General features: G+C 50.6%; 1 protein-coding gene and 1 long non-coding RNA gene across 2 annotated transcripts; one reads left to right on the top strand and one right to left on the bottom strand.

Moving 5' to 3' along the window:
* Positions 1 to 210: 210 nt before the first annotated feature.
* Positions 211 to 3540, bottom strand: LOC111752289 (uncharacterized). The gene is made up of 2 exons (XR_002787243.2): positions 2831 to 3540; positions 211 to 2411 (listed from the first exon to the last, which is right to left on the bottom strand). It is a non-coding gene; the product is annotated as an uncharacterized LOC111752289 (long non-coding RNA).
* A 148-nt stretch (positions 3541 to 3688) lies between these two features.
* Positions 3689 to 18396, top strand: LOC111752280 (collagen alpha-1(I) chain-like). Its single transcript, XM_064275387.1, has 3 exons — positions 3689 to 3915; positions 13614 to 17716; positions 17954 to 18396. The coding sequence occupies exons 1-3, from the start codon at positions 3689 to 3691 to the stop codon at positions 18394 to 18396; spliced, it is 4773 nt and encodes a 1590-aa protein (XP_064131457.1).
* The last annotated feature ends 25 nt before the right edge of the window (positions 18397 to 18421 follow it).

The raw sequence follows: 18421 nt of genomic DNA, 5'->3' as shown, positions 1-18421 counted from the left end.
CTGAAGCCCAGCCTCCTTGAAGGTGTATAATCTTAGTCAAGTGACCCTGTGTGCTTCAGGTTCCCCAAGTGTGGAACGAGAATAACGACATCCACTGGCAAGACTGGAAACAGGTGTCACCATGTTGAAGTCTTTAGGATGGCCATGTGGCCTGGAAGCACTGACAGCCCATTTTATTATTTGGGGCAGCTAAAGCTACGGTTTATTCTGTTAAAAAAAAAAAAAAAAGACAAATCATTTGTGAAAATGCATCACAGATACGTTTGATTAGGGATTGATTAGAAATGCTATTTCTTGAGTTTTGTAGAACCCACAGCTATGTTATTTGGAAACCCTATGGGGCAGTTTTACTCTGTCCTATAGGGTCACTATGAGTCAGAATCGACTCGATGGCAACACTTTTTTTTTTTGGTTTGGGCAAGTTACAGAAATCTTTGGGTCTATTTCTTTATCTGTAAAATGTAGACTGAAACTTCAGACCTTACAAGTTTAAATTCTCTGATTTACTTCAGATACACCTTAGATTTTTATTTGGATTTCAATTAACTTTCAAAACAATTAACCACTCTTCACACCTCGTTAGCTGGTTTTTATTCTGGAGCTTCTGTGATGGTTAAGGTTGCATGTCCACTTGGCTGGGCCATGATTCTCAGAGGTTTGGCAGTTATGACTTAGTTTGGCAGTGATGTAATCACCTCCGTGATGAGATCTATTACTACCAGCCACTCAGTTGAAAGGGAGTTTCCTTGGGGATGTATCCTATATGGACTTTTGCTATCTCTGGATCCTGCACCTGTTGATCCTGGGTTCGTCAGCCCCTACAGCTACGTGAGCAGAAGAAACCTCTAGCCTGACACCTGACCCAGGGACTTCAGACTTGCCAGCCCCTACAACTGCGTGAGCCATTTCCTTGAGATAAATCTCTATGTATACATACACACTTCACTGGTTTTGCTTCTCTAAAGAAGCCAGCCAGAGACAGCTTCGAACCAGTTCATTCTGTTCAAACCCCTGCTGGGAATCTGCATTTAACAAGACCCCCAGGTAATACATAAGAATTATCTGGGGATCTTATTAAAATGTAGATTTTGATTCAGTGTATCTGGGGTGGAAATGCAAATTCTCAGCAAGAGTTCAAACCAGAACGAACAAATTCAAAACCGTTTTATACACAGGCTTGGAGATGCTACTCCTGGACAGTCAAAAGGAAAATTAAAAGTAATTTCATCAAGGCAAACTAGGTTCTGCTTATCCTTGCTTCCATATACAGTGAAACCTGTGAGAGCTGGAACTCGAGGGGACTGCCTTGTTTTTTGGGGTCTCCATAGTTTTCTGCCTTTGACAGGGTACAGTCTTACTTTTCTATTGCTCTCTCTATCCAGAATCCTACCTCATAAACACCCAGAAAGTGTTTCTTTTTGATTTTATAGGATTGGAAAAGAAATGAAACCATTTTTTCACAATTTGTATGTTTATTCAAATTATACACAGTTATGCACATATGTGCATCTACTGTTAAAACAAAGGTATGGGTAAAAGTCACTTCTTAATAAAAACATCTAACGTCAACTGTTTAGCTTGTTTTGTTTTTTTGATGAAATTGTTGAAACAAATTTCCAAATCCGTAGCCTTATCAAAAAACTCTTGGTCTCCTTTAACTTTTCCAAATTCCTTCAAAGCCTTTATATAGTTGAAAACTTGTGTTTGACTTAAAGGCTCGGGCTCCTCTAAGGGCAGGTCTTCACCATCTTCATCATCGCCATCTTTAGGTTGGGAGTCCACCACTTCTCGCAGGTTTATATCGTCCATTTCTGTGGCAATTTCTTTGTCAATATCAATACAAGCTGCAGCAGTGATTCTGTTTTCCGAACCAGCACTATAAATGTCACTTACTGCATCCTGAATCTGCGTGACGTTATCAGGCTCAGTAACTGTTTCATTTTGTTCACTATCACCACTGCCAAATAAGAAACCACAGTTCTTAAAGCATTTTCTTACATTGCAAATGATCCCATGTTTTTTTTTGAAGCTTTGAAGCCACCCGTTAGACGCTGAGAATCCATCCACTTTTAAAAGTTTTGCCATTTCCTTCGCCTTTGCCTGCAGGATAGGTCCTGAAATGGGAACATTTTTGGCAGAGGCTTGAAGAAACCACTCAAAAACAGATTTGTTGATTTCTGCATAATTTCCATCCCTTCCTTTCTTGATGTTTACATTGGTGCCGCTCATGTATTTTTCAATTATTTTATCCTTTTCTTTCATAATTGAGTAAATTTGTGATTTGCCGCACTTGAACTTTATTACAGCTTCCTTGACAGTCTTTTTCTCTTCCACTATCATTCTGACAACGTCAAACTTTTCTTTCAGAGATAAGTTTCTCACTCTCTTATCCATGGCTGTGAAGGAACAAGCTTTTTTAAAAAAGAAAAAAAAAATATGTTCTTATAGAAATTAAGGAACTTATTTTCTCAAAAAACATGATACCTCAAACGAAAAGAAAAAAACTATCAACATCATTATATGATAAAATTAGTACACTGAAGTAAAATATTTAAGGGAAAAACCACGTGAAAAAAATGTATTTGCTTTTGTACACACATTGATGGTGTTAAGTCATGAAACACTTCTTTATTTTCTGGGCAAACAAGAAATTTTGAAGGAAAGAAATTCGAAGAAATGAAGGAGTGAATTATGAAAATTCTAATAAGGTGTATCAAAATTACAAACAGCTAAAGCGATAACTAAGAACAGTAAAACCTCTCAAGGGAAGGAAAAAAGTGTGCTTTGCCAGATTTTAATGAAAATAAAGGAGTTTATTAGTATCTCTTACCGTCCTCCAAATTTATGGGTGTTGTTCTTCACTGGAAAAAATTTACAGGCAAAAAAAAAAAAAGAACAAAAAAGGCAAAAACGTAAAGCATAAGAAATACTCAAAGCACAGCGGCCATGCGCAGAAAGCACTCACACACAGAATCAAAGCGAGAGGAAGTAGAAGACAGCCTTCATCTCCGACTCTAATACTTGGAACCGGCTCTCACATCTGCACTTCCTGGTATTGGGGCTGCAATACCAATAATTTTCTGATTCTGTCCCTCTCACAGCGTCCAGCTTTCAGAGGGTGTGTATTAGGCTGCAGTAATCATTTTAGTGGAAAATATCTGAGGTTTTCTGCTCTGACAGAAGCCTCACACAGGCTCTGGTTTCCCAGGTTTTACTGTAAAGGTGTTCTACGGCTGTCACTCTACTTCCTCCCCGTTTATACGACGGGCACAATCAACAGCCATACGCTTCCAGATAAACCCGAAACACACATTTTGCAGTCGTTTCCTTTTAGCAGAACTCCCCGTTTGGACGGTGAGTCACTAGGCTGAGCCCTTCTCGCCTTTGCGCCCTTATTAGGAAATGGCACGGTTCAAAGAGCCAATTGCAAGCGTCGGGAAATCACAAGGGATTCCGCCCCCGTCGGTGCAGCCCCGGGGAGGAGCGGCCGCAGCCGGGAAACGTCCCCAGCCGCCGCCCAGCACGTCAGCGGACTCTGCTGCTTACGTCACAAGAGGCCGACGCCGGCGGGCGCGGAGCGGGAGGCTTACGTCACGGCCGAGGGTGGGTGAAAGGCCGACGGACGGATAAGGCCGGCGAGCTAGATCCGGCACCGGAGCCAGGCGGAGGGAGACGTGCGGCCGCGGCTATGCGACGGGAGGGCGCGCCGCGCGTGCGCACAGCGACCCGAGCGGGCTGTCCTTCCGGCTTGTGGGCGGCCTTTCCCGTCAGACCTCGCGGCCGGCGGGGTCAGAGGTCCCTAAGAGGGACGCGGCGCATGCGCGCTTCTCTCCCGACGGTTGTGAGGGCCTCGCGTCTCCTGGAGCCTCCGCCGTTGCCGTCGTCCCCCGAGCCGCGTCTGGAGGCTCGGCCGTGGTGCCTCAGGCGCTTGTGGCGACTGAGCCGTCATCACGGAGCCTTGCCGTAAACGTTGTAAATGCCGCCATCATCCCTCTCTGAAGGAAAGCCCTGTGTCCCCCAGCTAGCGGGCTGTCGTGAGGTGCCTTGGTGAAGGGCGAAGGGCAGGACGGGGCAGATGGCGCCCGGGCCTTCAGTCAGAATCCCCTCGGCGGTGACCGGCGCTTCCGGGAAGCGTTGGCAAGGGGCAGACGGAGTTTTGCCGGCGTCTCTCCTTCCCTCTTTTCTCTCGGGCTCCCACCGCAGCCCGGGGAGGAGAAGACGTTAGGGTTTCACTGTCCACAGGTCCAAAGCTGGGCCCAGGAGAAACCCTACGAGGCGCCAGAACTGCCTGGGACCACCTGACCCCCAGGTCCCACTGGGGTTTTGAGGCTGCTGTAGTCCTGTTGGTCTTTCCTAAAAAAGCAGGCACATTAAACCAGTTGCTGTCCAGTCAGCCAGACCCCTGGCGACCCCACGAGTGTCAGTAGAACTGTGTACTTCTTATATCTAAGGGCAGAGGTGTTAGTAACCCGGACAGCACCTCCTTCTGGTCTCTGCTTCCCGCTGTAAGGGGTAACTGGGTTGCTGTTCGGAGTCTCAGGATACGAACGCGCTCTGTAAACTGTAAGGCAATTCGGTATCAACTGTGAATAGTTGAGTAGCAAATAACCTCTGGATTGTTTCCTGATTTGTGCAAAGAAAAAACTTGTTCTGTGGTAATTTTGTGGTGTGGCAGATGAGTAACATCCGGTTGTGTAGTGTAAGAAGACACTTCCCTGTGGCAAAACGAGACTACATCCTGTTTAACGTCGCCCTGTACATAAGTCAGCCCAGATACAATTTCCTCTAAAGCACCTTGTCCTTTCAGTTAGGTAGTAAAGTCTCATGCGTTGTTTTCATTGTAGTAAATGTGCTACCTGTCCTGGAGAACCAGGATTACAGTGGAGCCTGGGAGTGCTGTCATGAGGAGAACCCTGAACTGGGCACCAGAAAAAACACCTCTGCTGCTAGATCTAACATCTTGGTCAAGTTACTTCGTATCTCTGGCCCTCCATTTCCTAACATTTAAGGTGGTCTTTGGATGACAGTTACTCTCTCGTATGCTTCTGTGGTATTTTTCCTTTCTTTTAGTATTTGTTGCACTGTAACTATTTGTTTACTGGTTGGTCTTCCCCACTCTAGTCTTACCCAGAATAACATAGCTCAGTGGGTACTCCCTAAAGGTTTGTTGAAATAGTTCTTTCCAGCTCTACAAAATTTCATTATGGCCTATTTTTCTTCTTTGAAACAATGTATGTAATGTCTATATTAAGAATGCTGTTTATTCTCAAGGAGTCATCCCACAAATGACATATCATGAAGGGGTAAAAATACCTTTACAATGAAGAAATCTAATGGGCACCACCATGACCAAATTATCAAAATCAACCAATAATTGGACAAAATTAGAGAACAGTAAATGTGCCCCTCGGGGTCAAGTATGGAGGCCACAACATCACCTATATTCTTTTTTTTTGGTCCATTTTTAAATTTTTTCCCTTTTTTTATTGTACTTTAAATGAACGTTTACAGAACTAGCTTCTCATTAAACAGTACACATATGTTTTACGGCATTGGTTAACAACCCCATGACGTGTCAACACTCTTCCTTCTCAACCCTGGGTTCCCTATTACCAGCTTTCCTGTCCCCTCCTGCCTTCTAGTCCTTGTGCCTGGGCTGGTGTGCCCCTTTAGTCTCGTTTTGTGTTATGGGCCTGTGTAAGCTTTGGCTGAAGGGTGAACCTCGGGAGTAACTTCATTACTGAGCTAAAATGGTTTTCAGGGGCAGTAGTCTCAGGGTTTTTCCAGTCAGGCCAGTAAGTTTTGTGTGTGTGTGTGTGTGTGTGTGTGTGAGAATTGTTCCACATTTTTCTCCGGTTCTGTCCGGGACCCTCTATTGTGATCCCTGTTACGGCAGTCAGTGGTGGTAGCTGGGCACCATCTAGTTGTACTGGACTCGGTCTGGAGGAGGCTGTGCCATGGTTGTTGTGGTCCCTTTTGGACTAACCTTTCCCTTGTCTTTAGTTTTCTTCATCCTCCCTTGCTCCTGAAGGGGTGAGACCAGTGGCATATCTTAGATGGCCGCTCACAGGCTTTTAAGACCCCAGACGCTACTCACCAAAGTAGAATGTAGAACATTTTCTTTATAAACTATGTTACGCCATTTGAGCTAGATGTTTCCCGAGACCATGGTCCCCACAGCCCTCAGCCCAGGAATTCAGTCCCTTGGGGAGTTTGGCTGTGTCTATGGAGCTTCACCTATGGGATATTCTTGCCAAAAATGTGTAACTTAAATCTAATTATGAGAGACATGCTGCAAGACAATTGGCCTGGACTTTTGAAAAATATAAAAAACAAAACTAAGCAACTAGGGAATTGTTCTGGATTAAAAAGAAGTGACAACTGTATGCAATGTGCGATCCTTAGCTGGATCCTGGGGTGGGGGCGCAGTCTGTGAAGGACGTTGTTGTGAAACTGGGGGCTGAATATGGGTTATACATTAGATAATAGTGTTACTGCTGTGTGATCGTTAGAGGGAAATAAATAATAATACAAACAAAACAGCTGGAAAAGCTTGAGTAACTACATGTTCTCAATATTAGAGTTTCTGGGTTACAGTTCCTGGGGTCCTCCTGAAATGAGGGCCTGTTCTCAGTCCCTCCTATTCTAGCCGCTTCCCACCTCTGTAACCACATTAATCCCTAGTACGTACACACACACAGCATTCTAGCACAGCATAAAATTCAATGTGTTAGTCTTTCAGTTAAGGTGGGTTTTAAGATTCAATAAATAAAAAGGAAGTTACGGGTTCACATAACTGAAAATCCCAGGGGTAGAATTTAGGGTATGGCTACAAGCAGGAATGTAAAAAATAAAGTCACTGGATCCAGTTTCTCTCTCTGGGCTCTGTTCTGTGCTGGCTCCATTCTCAAGCCAGTTCTCTTTCACGATAGGGTGGCAGTCAGTAGCTCTAGGCTTGCGTACTCTTGTCGGCAAGCCCAGAAGGAACGAGCCCATCTCTCCTCTCCCCTCATAGTGGTTCCAGCAAAGAGTCCTATGAGAGGTCAAGGAGAAGGGAGAGGCTGATTAGCTCACAAGCTGAGGAAGAGGTCAGCCCACCCAAACCACATACTTTGAGAATGGAGACGTTCTGGGTCCCAAAGGGAAAACTGAAGAGGAACTGCTGGGCAGTTAAAGAAGCAGATGTCCACTAGGATTCTCAAAATACCCAGTCATCTGCTACCTCCCTGCCGGGCTCCGGCTTTCCCTTGGTTTAAAAACACTCTTCTTGCCCAATCTCCTGACAGATGGCTACGTGGCCTTGAAAACTCAGATGACCTATCACCCCCTTCATGTCACCTTCTTTGTCCATGAAATTCACTCCTCTATCTTCTGAAGAGTTTTTGTACTTGGCACCTATTTTTATTATTATCAGGCTGAATTAGATTTTTTTTCCAAAATAATTCATTGCAATTATACAAGTAATATATGTTCAGTGTAAAAAAAAAAAAAAAAATCCAATAGTAATTCCAGTCAACATGTGGGCCATGGATTGGCACTGATCTCTGAACTGTTAACCGGTTCTCAGTTAAGTACAGAAATTGAGAATAAACGTTTAGAAAATTTTATAGCAATTTGATGGAGTAATCTTATGTCCGTTGAATCTAGTAATGAACAATTGAGGCTTGCCTTTTCAATGTATTTTAAAATTCCATTTTTAAAGTGATTCATTTTTCTTAGATGTTACCAAAGTATCATTTCATACTGGGTGGAAAGAACCATTCCTTCCCTATAGTTTGAGAAGCACTGCGACAGAAAACTATACAAAGAGTGAAAGCCCCTTCCCGTATTCCCCAATCCTCCACCAGCACTATCTCATTATTGTCCCCAGAGTTGATAGCATGGTGCCTGTCCTTCCAGATATAGACGTCTGGGTATGTTGTTAGCACCATCTGTCTGTCTCTTGTACTGTGGTGGCTTGCATGTTGCTAGGATGCTGGAAGCTATGCCACTGGTATTTCAGATATCATTTCAAATGGTAGGCAGGTTTCAGTGGAGCTTCCAGACTAAGACAAACTAGGAAGAAAGGCCTGGCAATCTACTTATGAAAATTAGCCAGTGAAACCCTATGGATCACAACAGAATGATGTCCGACATAGTGCTAGAAGATGCGCCCCTTAGATTGGAAGGCGCAAAAAAAAATATGCAGCGTCTACAACAATGGACTCAAGCACAGCAATGATCATGAAAATGGTGCAGGACCAGGCAATGTTTTGTTCTGTTGCACACGGGTCGCCATGATTCAGAGCCAACTTGAAGGCAAATAACAACAGTATGTCCACAAATTGTCACTGTGTTCCACAGACCCACCCCAAGTGAGAGAGGAGGAAATTACTTTGACTCAGGAGAATGGGATCTTTCACCAGGACCAGGTGTTTTACATGAGCTGTTAGGTAAACCACCCGATATTTTTACTGTTTTTTCACAGATAGCCAGAGTGGCAATAATGTAGTCAATTCAATCAGTAATAAAAAGTGAAACTCCATCTTCTAAGCCAGCAGCCTAACGTCTTGCGTTAGTGGTCGCACTGCCTTCTCCTGGGCCAAACCTCCCTCTGCCTCCTTCTTGCAAGGACATAGCCGTAGTAAGAGGTTCCAGAGAGTAGTACACCTGGGTATCTTGAGGGCCACTGTTTAACCTACCAAAGTCACCCTTGATGTGATCTCTTTTGTGGACAAGCTGTCTCCTTACTCTTGAATTGCTGACTAAAACCAAGACTAGTTGGCCAAGAGTTGACATTAAATACCGTAAGGAATGAATCCATCCCAGGGTGGCTTGACTGAATTATATGCAAATCAGCGAATATTATCTACCATTTATTTGCAATCTCCTCTTTGAACCTTAATTTTTGTGTGTAAAAAGAAGAGATTGGACTAGATAATATTATCTTCAACGACTCTAAAAACAAACCAGCAGTTTCGTTGGCTTTACAGTTCAGTTTTTCAAATCGGCACTAGGCTTACCCCTCAAGTGTACATGCCCAGTTTCTGGACAGACCTCCAGAAACTATCCCAGACACTTCGCCTGTGCCAGACAACAAAACATTTCACACCATACTGTTTTCCATGGGCCCCCTTCCTCCTGCCACAACTCTCTGATTATAGAAATTCCAACAACCCTCCTGTTCTGAAGCCCATGCCTGATGGAGGAGAGGTTGTGGGCTATTGTTAGGTGCTGTCGAGTCAGTTCTGACTCACAGCGACCCCATGTACAACGTAACGAAACACTGCCTGGTTCTGCGCCATCCTCTCAATTGTTGCCACTCTTGATCAATCCATCTCATTGAGGGTCTTCCTGTCTTTTGCTGACTCTCCACTTTACTAAGCATAATGTCTTTCTCCAGGGACTGGAGAATGACACAGAAGGGAACAGAAGTGGAAACATGGATGATCTGCTACAAAGTGCCATGGAGAGAACAGGAGGCCCTGTACCTCTCTACTGAGAAAAAAGGGCTGTGGTGGTAGAAGAGACACTTGAGAATGGGTGGAAAGGAAAGGGCAAGGCCAGGCTACCTATGCAAAGCACTAAGAAAAGCACGCAATCCAGTTCACAAGTTCTCGTTTAGTGTCTACTGTGTACACGGCATCTACCAGGTATGATGGAAAATGCAAAGCAAATACTAAAACGGTCCCATTTTTAAGGAGTCAAGACATACGCCCAAGAAGCCATTAAGCAACAATGTATAACCACATGGAATCCTGTGTCACAGTGTATGCTAGGGGTCATAAATGCCAGTCAGTGCTACCAAGAGACTTCATCCAAGCACTGTATGCCTAAGCGCCAATTACAAGGAAGTCACTTTCAGGGTGAGTCAACTTCCAATGACGACAGCAGCCAGACAGGTGTGTGGAGAGTGAGCGTGGAAGTAAACCTGCCAGAGGGCTAAGTGACAAACAGCTCAGAGCTACGTCACACACTCTAGGGTTTCTGCTGCCAACAGAAACTTGATTAGCAACTTAAGGTTACAGGTTGTCCCCGGCGACATTAACCATGATGACTTATCTCTTTTCTGACAGCTTTTTCACTTATTGGTCACCGTATTAGCATTCTTCCTTATGTGTACTGTTCTCTCTATGAAGAAGGTAGCTCCTTCTATGTCTCCTTCTAGGTAGGAATTTATGCTTCATTTACTCTTCGCCTAAATTACAGTGCAGGGTTGGGAAATACTTGTGGTCTATTGGTGAGTAACTGATGGCTGAAGAAATGAATGAAATGATTTTAGGATAAAAGCACCTGAAGTTTAAGTAACAATGAAAGACATGCTCCCTGATAGGCTGCAGAGCCTAAGGGAATGAGAATGTATTTCAGCATCAGGAAAATGATTCTCAGTAGCCCCCACAAAAAAAGGCCACTGATAATTCCACTTGTCTCCCCATTGTCATCTGAAGCCTGCAGTTGTTCAAACAGTAGAAATATAACTTCAGTTATCATTGGATTTCCTTCTAGACATGGAGGAACTCACCGTCTACTATCAGGACCTCAGTCTGTTGAAAAAGAATATACGGAATTACAAACCTAAAGGAGCCCTGGTGGTATGGTCAAGCGTTCAGCTGCTAACTAAACACTTGGCAGTTTGAAGACGCCCCGCGGCTCTCCAGGAGAAAGACTATCTGTTTCTGTAAAGATTACAGGTGGTCCCCGACTTACGGTGGGGTTCCATTCCAAATTGTAAGTTGATTCTGACGTAAGTCAAATATATATATATATTTAGTTTTCTTTATTATTGCCTTTCATTATCAGTATCTTTATAAATCTGATCTTTGTCTTTGGGGTTGTAAACATGACAAACATCTGCCAGTGAACATCTGAGAATGATAACATCAACAAATTACAGGCTGCAACGTTGTATATAATACATATTACTAACAATAAGATGTTCCAAAACAAACAGATGGTTGAAAGCGCAGTTCATCCTAACTCAAACCTGTCTTAAGTCAGGGACTACCTGTATACCCGAGAAAACCCTATGGGGCAGTCCTAACTCTGTCACATGGGGTCGCTATGAATCAGAATCAACTGAGGGCACTAACAACAATTATAGACTTACTATCCCATTGTTTCTTAGACCGACAAAGAACTTAATCATTTCACTTCCTAATGGAACGTGCCTGGACTCACTTCCAATAATGCTTTTTTGTAACTAAAATGTGTGCTTCACTTTTCCTAACTGGGGGTCCTTTATGTCTCTTAGTTTTTAGTTTTCCCATATTTTAATGTTGATATTTTTGGAAGTAGGTAGGTGGAAAACAACTTTCCTCAGAAAATACCTTAGAAACAGTAAGTTTTTCCACTACAGGATTTACCTGGAATTTGACTCTGAAAAAGATAGGATAGAATCATATAAATACACACACACACATGCATATATATAATTTAAATCCATGTCCTTAGACAACTTTGTGGACCAGAACCACTAACCCCACTGCTCTCCAGCCTCCAGATAGTCATGGATTTTTAAAAAAGTAATCTGGCAGTTTAACTAACTGCTGATAAGGAAATGCTTCTATAAAGTGCTGGAGGCAGGCCTAGTAAAGCATCCACACCTACTGGATATTATTAGGGGGTAAGTCAGTGGGAAGTGACAGCAGTTGTGGAATTGCTCTAGTAGTTCTGTTCTTCTGTAACTGACTGCCAGATCCCGGGAGGGGCAGGGCCCTGGGAAGCAATGTTAGGAGTAGAGAGGTAACCTGCTGGAGAAAAGAGATCCCCTCTACTCCTCCCTTCCATGTTTGTTAACTTTTTTGGCTTTATCAAGAACCTGTTGTTGTTAGTTGCCCTCAAGTGGATTCTGACTCGGCGACCCCAAGTGTGCTCCCTAGGGTTTTCAAGGTTGTGACCTTTTAGAAGCAGATCCTCAGGCCTGTCTCCCGAGGTGTGTCTGGATATATTCAAACCATCAACCTTCTGAATGTTTAACTGTTTACATCACCCAGGGACTCCACAGTCAGGGAAGATATCAATACCTCACTAGTCAGTCTATTGGAGAAGCATGCTGGAAGACCCCTTAAAAGGAGAAAGCTTTCCATTAAGAAATATTGTTTGAAGAACACCAAAGACACAAGGTAATAATGGGCTCAAGAGACAGAAATGGCCATAGAAACCAGAGACTACATCAGCCTTAGACCAGAAGAACTAGATGGTGCCCGGCTACAACCAATGACTGCCCTGACGGGGAACACAACAGAGAACCCCTGAGGGAGCAAGAAAGCAGTGGGATGCAGACCCCAAATTCTCATAAAAAGACCAGACTTAATGATCTGACTGAGTCTACAAGGACCCAGAGATCATGGTCCCCAGACCTTATGTTAGCCCAAAACAGGAACCATTCCCAAAGCTAAGGTTTCAGACAGGGATTGGGCTGGACTATGGGATAGAAAATGTTACTGGTGAAGAGTGAGCTTCTTGGCTCAAGTAGACACGTGAGACTACGTGGGCAGCTCCTGTCTGGAGGGGAGATGAGAGGGCAGAGGGGGTCAGAAGCTGGCTGAATGGACCCGAAAATAGAGAGTGGAGAGAAGGAGTGTGCCCTCTCATTACAGGGAGAGCAACTAGGAGTATATAGTAAGGTGTATAAAAACTTTTGTATGAGAGACTGACTTGATTTGTAAACTTTCACTTAAAGAACAATAAAAAATTTTTTTAAAAAAGCTTACAAATAAGTTAAATTATATTACTCTTAAATCACTACAAATATAACTGGTGATTTCACTGATGCCAAATACTTCAATGAAACACATTATCGATCAGTTTTTTCTTTATACTTTGAGATAATTTAAGAGTCACAGTAAGTATCAAAAATAGCAGCGTTCCCTTGTACTATTAACCCAGCTTTCCCAAGTGATATTTTACATAACCATGGTAGATCAACAAAACCAGGGAACTGGCACACTAGACATTAGTTTTTAAATAAACTGAGGATACCTGAAAAGTTTGTTACAGTATTTTAAATATTTCATCTGAGCACTGGGGAGAGAAGTTTCCGTGGAAGCGGCCAGGATGGAAAGGTGGAGGAGGTTATGTTCAAGAAGGTGAAGTGTTTAGCCAGTACCAGAATTACACTGTCTTGGGAAAGCGTTTCTCAATATATTCAGTCTTAAAACTGGCTATGTAAGAGAAAGGTAATGACACTTTTCGTCCCTCGTCTCAGGGCTTCGAGCAGGGGATAAAAACCTGGTAGGAGTGAAATGTGATGCACTCTCAAGGCCTTACCTTCCAACTCTAGATTACAGTTGTTCAGACCAGTACATTGTTTTTCCTTTGTGTTTGAGAAAAATGTGGGCATTTCTAGCTACAAGCACAGAGGAAAAAAGTGAGTGAGCTTCAGGTCATCCATTCAGGCTAATCGCTGTAACCAGAATCGAATTACCACTGTAAAGTTCTCGGCCTAAGGCTATTTTTAGCGACAGGATTTCCCAGTTTACTAAAAGCTGTGCAAAAGCTGCCCGTGGCCGGGCCTGCGTTTCGCAAGCGGAGCTGGAATGGAGAGCAGACGCCTTCCCGGGGTCCCCAGGCGTCACTTCCAGTCCGGGAACCACAGGCTTCTGGGGGTGATACTCCCACTCCGGGAGCCACAGGCTTCTGGGGGCATCACTCCCACTCCGGGAGCCGGCCTTCACTCCCGCTCCAGGAGCCACAGGCTCCTGGGGCCTTCACTCCCAACCTGGGAGCCACAGACTTCTGGGGCCTTCACTCCCACTCCGGGAGCCACAGGCTTCTGGGGGCGTCACTCCCAGTCCGGGAGCCACAGGCTTCTCGGGGGCGTCACTCCCAGTCCGGGAGCCACAGGCTTCTCCGGGGCGTCACTCCCAGTCCGGGAGCCACAGGCTTCTGGGGCCTTCACCCCCACTCCGGGAGCCACAGGCTTCTGGGGCCTTCACCCCCACTCCGGGAGCCACAGGCTTCTGGGGCCTTCACCCCCACTCCGGGAGCCACAGGCTTCTCGGGCCTTCACCCCCACTCCGGGAGCCACAGGCTTCTGGGGCCTTCACCCCCACTCCGGGAGCCACAGGCTTCTGGGGCCTTCACTCCCACTCCGGGAGCCACAGGCTTCTCGGGGCCTTCACTCCCACTCCGGGAGCCACAGGCTTCTGGGGCCTTCAATCCCACTCCGGGAGCCACAGGCTTCTCGGGGCCTTCACTCCCACTCCGGGAGCCACAGGCTTCTCGGGGCCTTCACTCCCACTCCGGGAGCCACAGGCTTCTCGGGGCCTTCACTCCCACTCCGGGAGCCGGCCTTCACTCCCACTCCGGGAGCCACAGGCTTCTGGGGCCTTCACTCCCACTCCGGGAGACACAGGCTTCTCGGGGCCTTCACTCCCACTCCGGGAGCCACAGGCTTCTGGGGCCTTCACTCCCACTCCGGGAGCCACAGGCTTCTCGGGGCCTTCACTCCCACTCCGGGAGCCACAGGCTTCAGGGGCCTTCACTCCCACTCCGGGAGCCACAGGCTTCTCGGGGCCTTCACTCCCACTCCGGGAGCCGGCCTTCACTCCCACTCCGGGAGCCACAGGCTTCTCGGGGCCTTCGCCCCCACTCCGGGAGCCGCAGGCTTCTCGGGGCCTTCACTCCCACTCCGGGAGCCGGCCTTCACTCCCACTCCGGGAGCCGCAGGCTTCTCAGGGCCTTCGCCCCCACTCCGGGAGCCGCAGGCTTCTCGGGGCCTTCGCTCCCACTGTGGGAGCCACAGGCTTCTGGGGCCTTCGCTCCCACTCCGGGAGCCACAGGCTTCTCGGGGCCTTCGCTCCCACTCCGGGAGCCACAGGCTTCTCGGGGCCTTCGCTCCCACTCCGGGAGCCGGCCTTCACTCCCACTCCGGGAGCCGCAGGCTTCTGGGGGCCTTCACTCCCACTCCGGGAGCCACAGGCTTCTCGGGGCCTTCACTCCCACTCCGGGAGCCACAGGCTTCTCGGGGCCTTCACTCCCACTCCGGGAGCCGGCCTTCACTCCCACTCCGGGAGCCACAGGCTTCTGGGGCCTTCACTCCCACTCCGGGAGCCACAGGCTTCTCGGGGCCTTCACTCCCACTCCGGGAGCCACAGGCTTCAGGGGCCTTCACTCCCACTCCGGGAGCCACAGGCTTCTGGGGCCTTCACTCCCACTCCGGGAGCCACAGGCTTCTCGGGGCCTTCACTCCCACTCCGGGAGCCACAGGCTTCTGGGGCCTTCACTCCCACTCCGGGAGCCACAGGCTTCTCGGGGCCTTCGCTCCCACTCCGGGAGCCACAGGCTTCTGGGGCCTTCGCTCCCACTCCGGGAGCCACAGGCTTCTCGGGGCCTTCGCTCCCACTCCGGGAGCCGCAGGCTTCTCCGGGGCGTCACTCCCACTCCGGGAGCCGCAGGCTTCTCGGGGCCTTCGCTCCCACTCCGGGAGCCACAGGCTTCTCGGGGCCTTCGCTGCCGCTCCGGGAGCCGGCCTTCACTCCCACTCCGGGAGTCGCAGGCTTCTGGGGGCCTTCACTCCCACTCCGGGAGCCACAGGCTTCTCGGGGCCTTCACTCCCACTCCGGGAGCCACAGGCTTCTCGGGGCCTTCGCTCCCACTCCGGGAGCCGGCCTTCACTCCCACTCCGGGAGCCGCAGGCTTCTGGGGCCTTCACTCCCACTCCGGGAGCCGCAGGCTTCTGGGGCCTTCACTCCCACTCCGGGAGCCGCAGGCTTCTGGGGGCGTCGCTCCCAGTCCGGGAGCCGCAGGCTTCTGGGGGCGTCGCTCCCAGTCCGGGAGCCGCAGGCTTCTCGGGGGCGTCGCTCCCACTCCGGGAGCCGCAGGCTTCTCGGGGGCGTCGCTCCCACTCCGGGAGCCACAGGCTTCTCGGGGCCTTCACTCCCACTCCGGGAGCCGCAGGCTTCTCCGGGGCATCACTCCCACTCCGGGAGCCGCAGGCTTCTGGGGCCTTCACTCCCACTCCGGGAGACACAGGCTTCTGGGGTCTTCACTCCCACTCCGGGAGCCACAGGCTTCTGGGGCCTTCACTCCCACTCCGGGAGACACAGGCTTCTCCGGGGCGTCACTCCCACTCCGGGAGCCACAGGCTTCTGGGGCCTTCACTCCCACTCCGGGAGACACAGGCTTCTGGGGTCTTCACTCCCACTCCGGGAGCCACAGGCTTCTGGGGCCTTCACTCCCACTCCGGGAGACACAGGCTTCTCCGGGGCGTCACTCCCACTCCGGGAGCCACAGGCTTCTGGGGCCTTCACTCCCACTCCGGGAGACACAGGCTTCTGGGGTCTTCACTCCCACTCCGGGAGCCACAGGCTTCTGGGGCCTTCACTCCCACTCCGGGAGACACAGGCTTCTCGGGGCCTTCACTCCCACTCCGGGAGCCGCAGGCTTCTCCGGGGCGTCACTCCCACTCCGGGAGCCACAGGCTTCTGGGGCCTTCACTCCCACTCCGGGAGACACAGGCTTCTGGGGCCTTCACTCCCACTCCGGGAGCCACAGGCTTCTGGGGCCTTCACTCCCACTCCGGGAGCCACAGGCTTCTCGGGGCCTTCACTCCCACTCCGGGAGACACAGGCTTCTCCGGGGCGTCACTCCCACTCCGGGAGCCACAGGCTTCTGGGGCCTTCACTCCCACTCCGGGAGACACAGGCTTCTGGGGTCTTCACTCCCACTCCGGGAGCCACAGGCTTCTGGGGCCTTCACTCCCACTCCGGGAGACACAGGCTTCTCGGGGCCTTCACTCCCACTCCGGGAGCCGCAGGCTTCTCCGGGGCGTCACTCCCACTCCGGGAGCCACAGGCTTCTGGGGCCTTCACTCCCACTCCGGGAGACACAGGCTTCTGGGGTCTTCACTCCCACTCCGGGAGCCACAGGCTTCTGGGGCCTTCACTCCCACTCCGGGAGACACAGGCTTCTGGGGCCTTCACTCCCACTCCGGGAGCCACAGGCTTCTGGGGACGTCACTCCCACTCCGGGATGCGGGCTTCTTGGGGGCGTCACTCCGACTGTGGGATCCGGGCTTCTCGGGGGCCTTCACTCCCACTCCGGGATCCGGGCTTCTCGGGGGCGTCACTCCCACTCTGGGATCCGGGCTTCTTGGGGGCGTCACTCCGACTGTGGGATCCGGGCTTCTCGGGGGCGTCACTCCCACTCCGGGATCCGGGCTTCTCGGGGGGCGTCACTCCCACTCCGGGATCCGGGCTTCTCGGGGGCCTTCACTCCCACTCCGGGATCCGGGCTTCTCGGGGGCCTTCACTCCCACTCCGGGATCCGGGCTTCTCGGGGGGCGTCACTCCAACTGTGGGATCCGGGCTTCTCGGGGGGCGTCACTCCCACTCCGGGAGCCGCAGGCTTCTCGGGGCCTTCACTCCCACTCCGGGATCCGGGCTTCTCGGGGGCGTCACTCCCACTCCGGGATCCGGGCCTCTCGGGGCGCCCTCGGGAGCCCGTGGGGTTCACCTTCCCCTTTGCCGAGAACAGGGACGCAGAGCGGACCCGCGCAGACTCTGGGGTGCCGTGACCTCCCAGCTCCCACCCAGGGCGGCAGGGTTTCCAGCTCCACCTGCACAGGCTGCTGGCTGGGACGTCAGGCCGCGGCCGGCGACAGTCGCCAAGGTCCCCTGGCAGGTGCCAGGTCCCGCGCGCGGTGGGGACGGGCTGGGGAGGCGAGAGCCAGCCGGGGTGAGGGGCGCGTGTGCCACGGGGTTTCTGAAGCCGCCGCTGCAGGCCTTTGAGGAAGGTCTGCGAACCCTAACTAGGGAGCCCTGGGGGCGCAGTGCTTAAAGCTCAGCTGCGACCCAAAGGTCGGCAGTTCGAATCCGCCGGCCGCTCCTAGAAAACCCTATGGGGCCGTTCCACTGTGTCCTATAGGGTGGAATCCACTGGGCCGCAGTGGGCCGTGGGCTGACTGGAGGACGCGGTGTCATGGCGAGCTCATTGTTTCTGTGACTGGACCTGGGGCCTGGTTTAACGAGAGAGTCTCCTTGGCCGCCCCGGGCCCCGCGTCCCCCCGAGAGACCAGGCTGCGCCCCAGGCGCGCCCCGCAGCCCCACCCCCACCCCGGCGCGCGGAGGCCCCGCCCAGAAGGCCCCGCCCAGGAAGGCCCCGCCCAGAAGGCCCGAACCAGGAGGCCCCGCCCAGGAGGCCCCGCCCAGAAGGCCCGAACCAGGAGGCCCCGCCCAGGGAGACCCCGCCCAGGGAGGCCCCGCGTGCCCCCGAGAGACCCGGCTGCAGCACAGGCGCGCCCCGCAGCCCCACCCCGACCCCGGCGCGCGGAGGCCCCGCCCAGGGAGGCCCCGCCCAGGGACTAGCTGGCGCGCGTCGGCGTGCGTGCTGACGTCAGGGCGGAAGCGCACGCTGCGTGAAGCGTCCGCGCGCGGAGGCGGCCGGGATATCCGTCGCGCCGAGGACGCTGGTTAGTCTCGCTCTGGGTTCCGGCTGCGTT

Source organism: Loxodonta africana, chromosome 23, assembly GCF_030014295.1.
Source record: "Loxodonta africana isolate mLoxAfr1 chromosome 23, mLoxAfr1.hap2, whole genome shotgun sequence".
Lineage (NCBI taxonomy): Eukaryota > Metazoa > Chordata > Mammalia > Proboscidea > Elephantidae > Loxodonta > Loxodonta africana.
The sequence above is the reverse complement of the archived record's forward strand: the minus strand, read 5'-3'. Positions and strand labels throughout refer to the sequence as shown.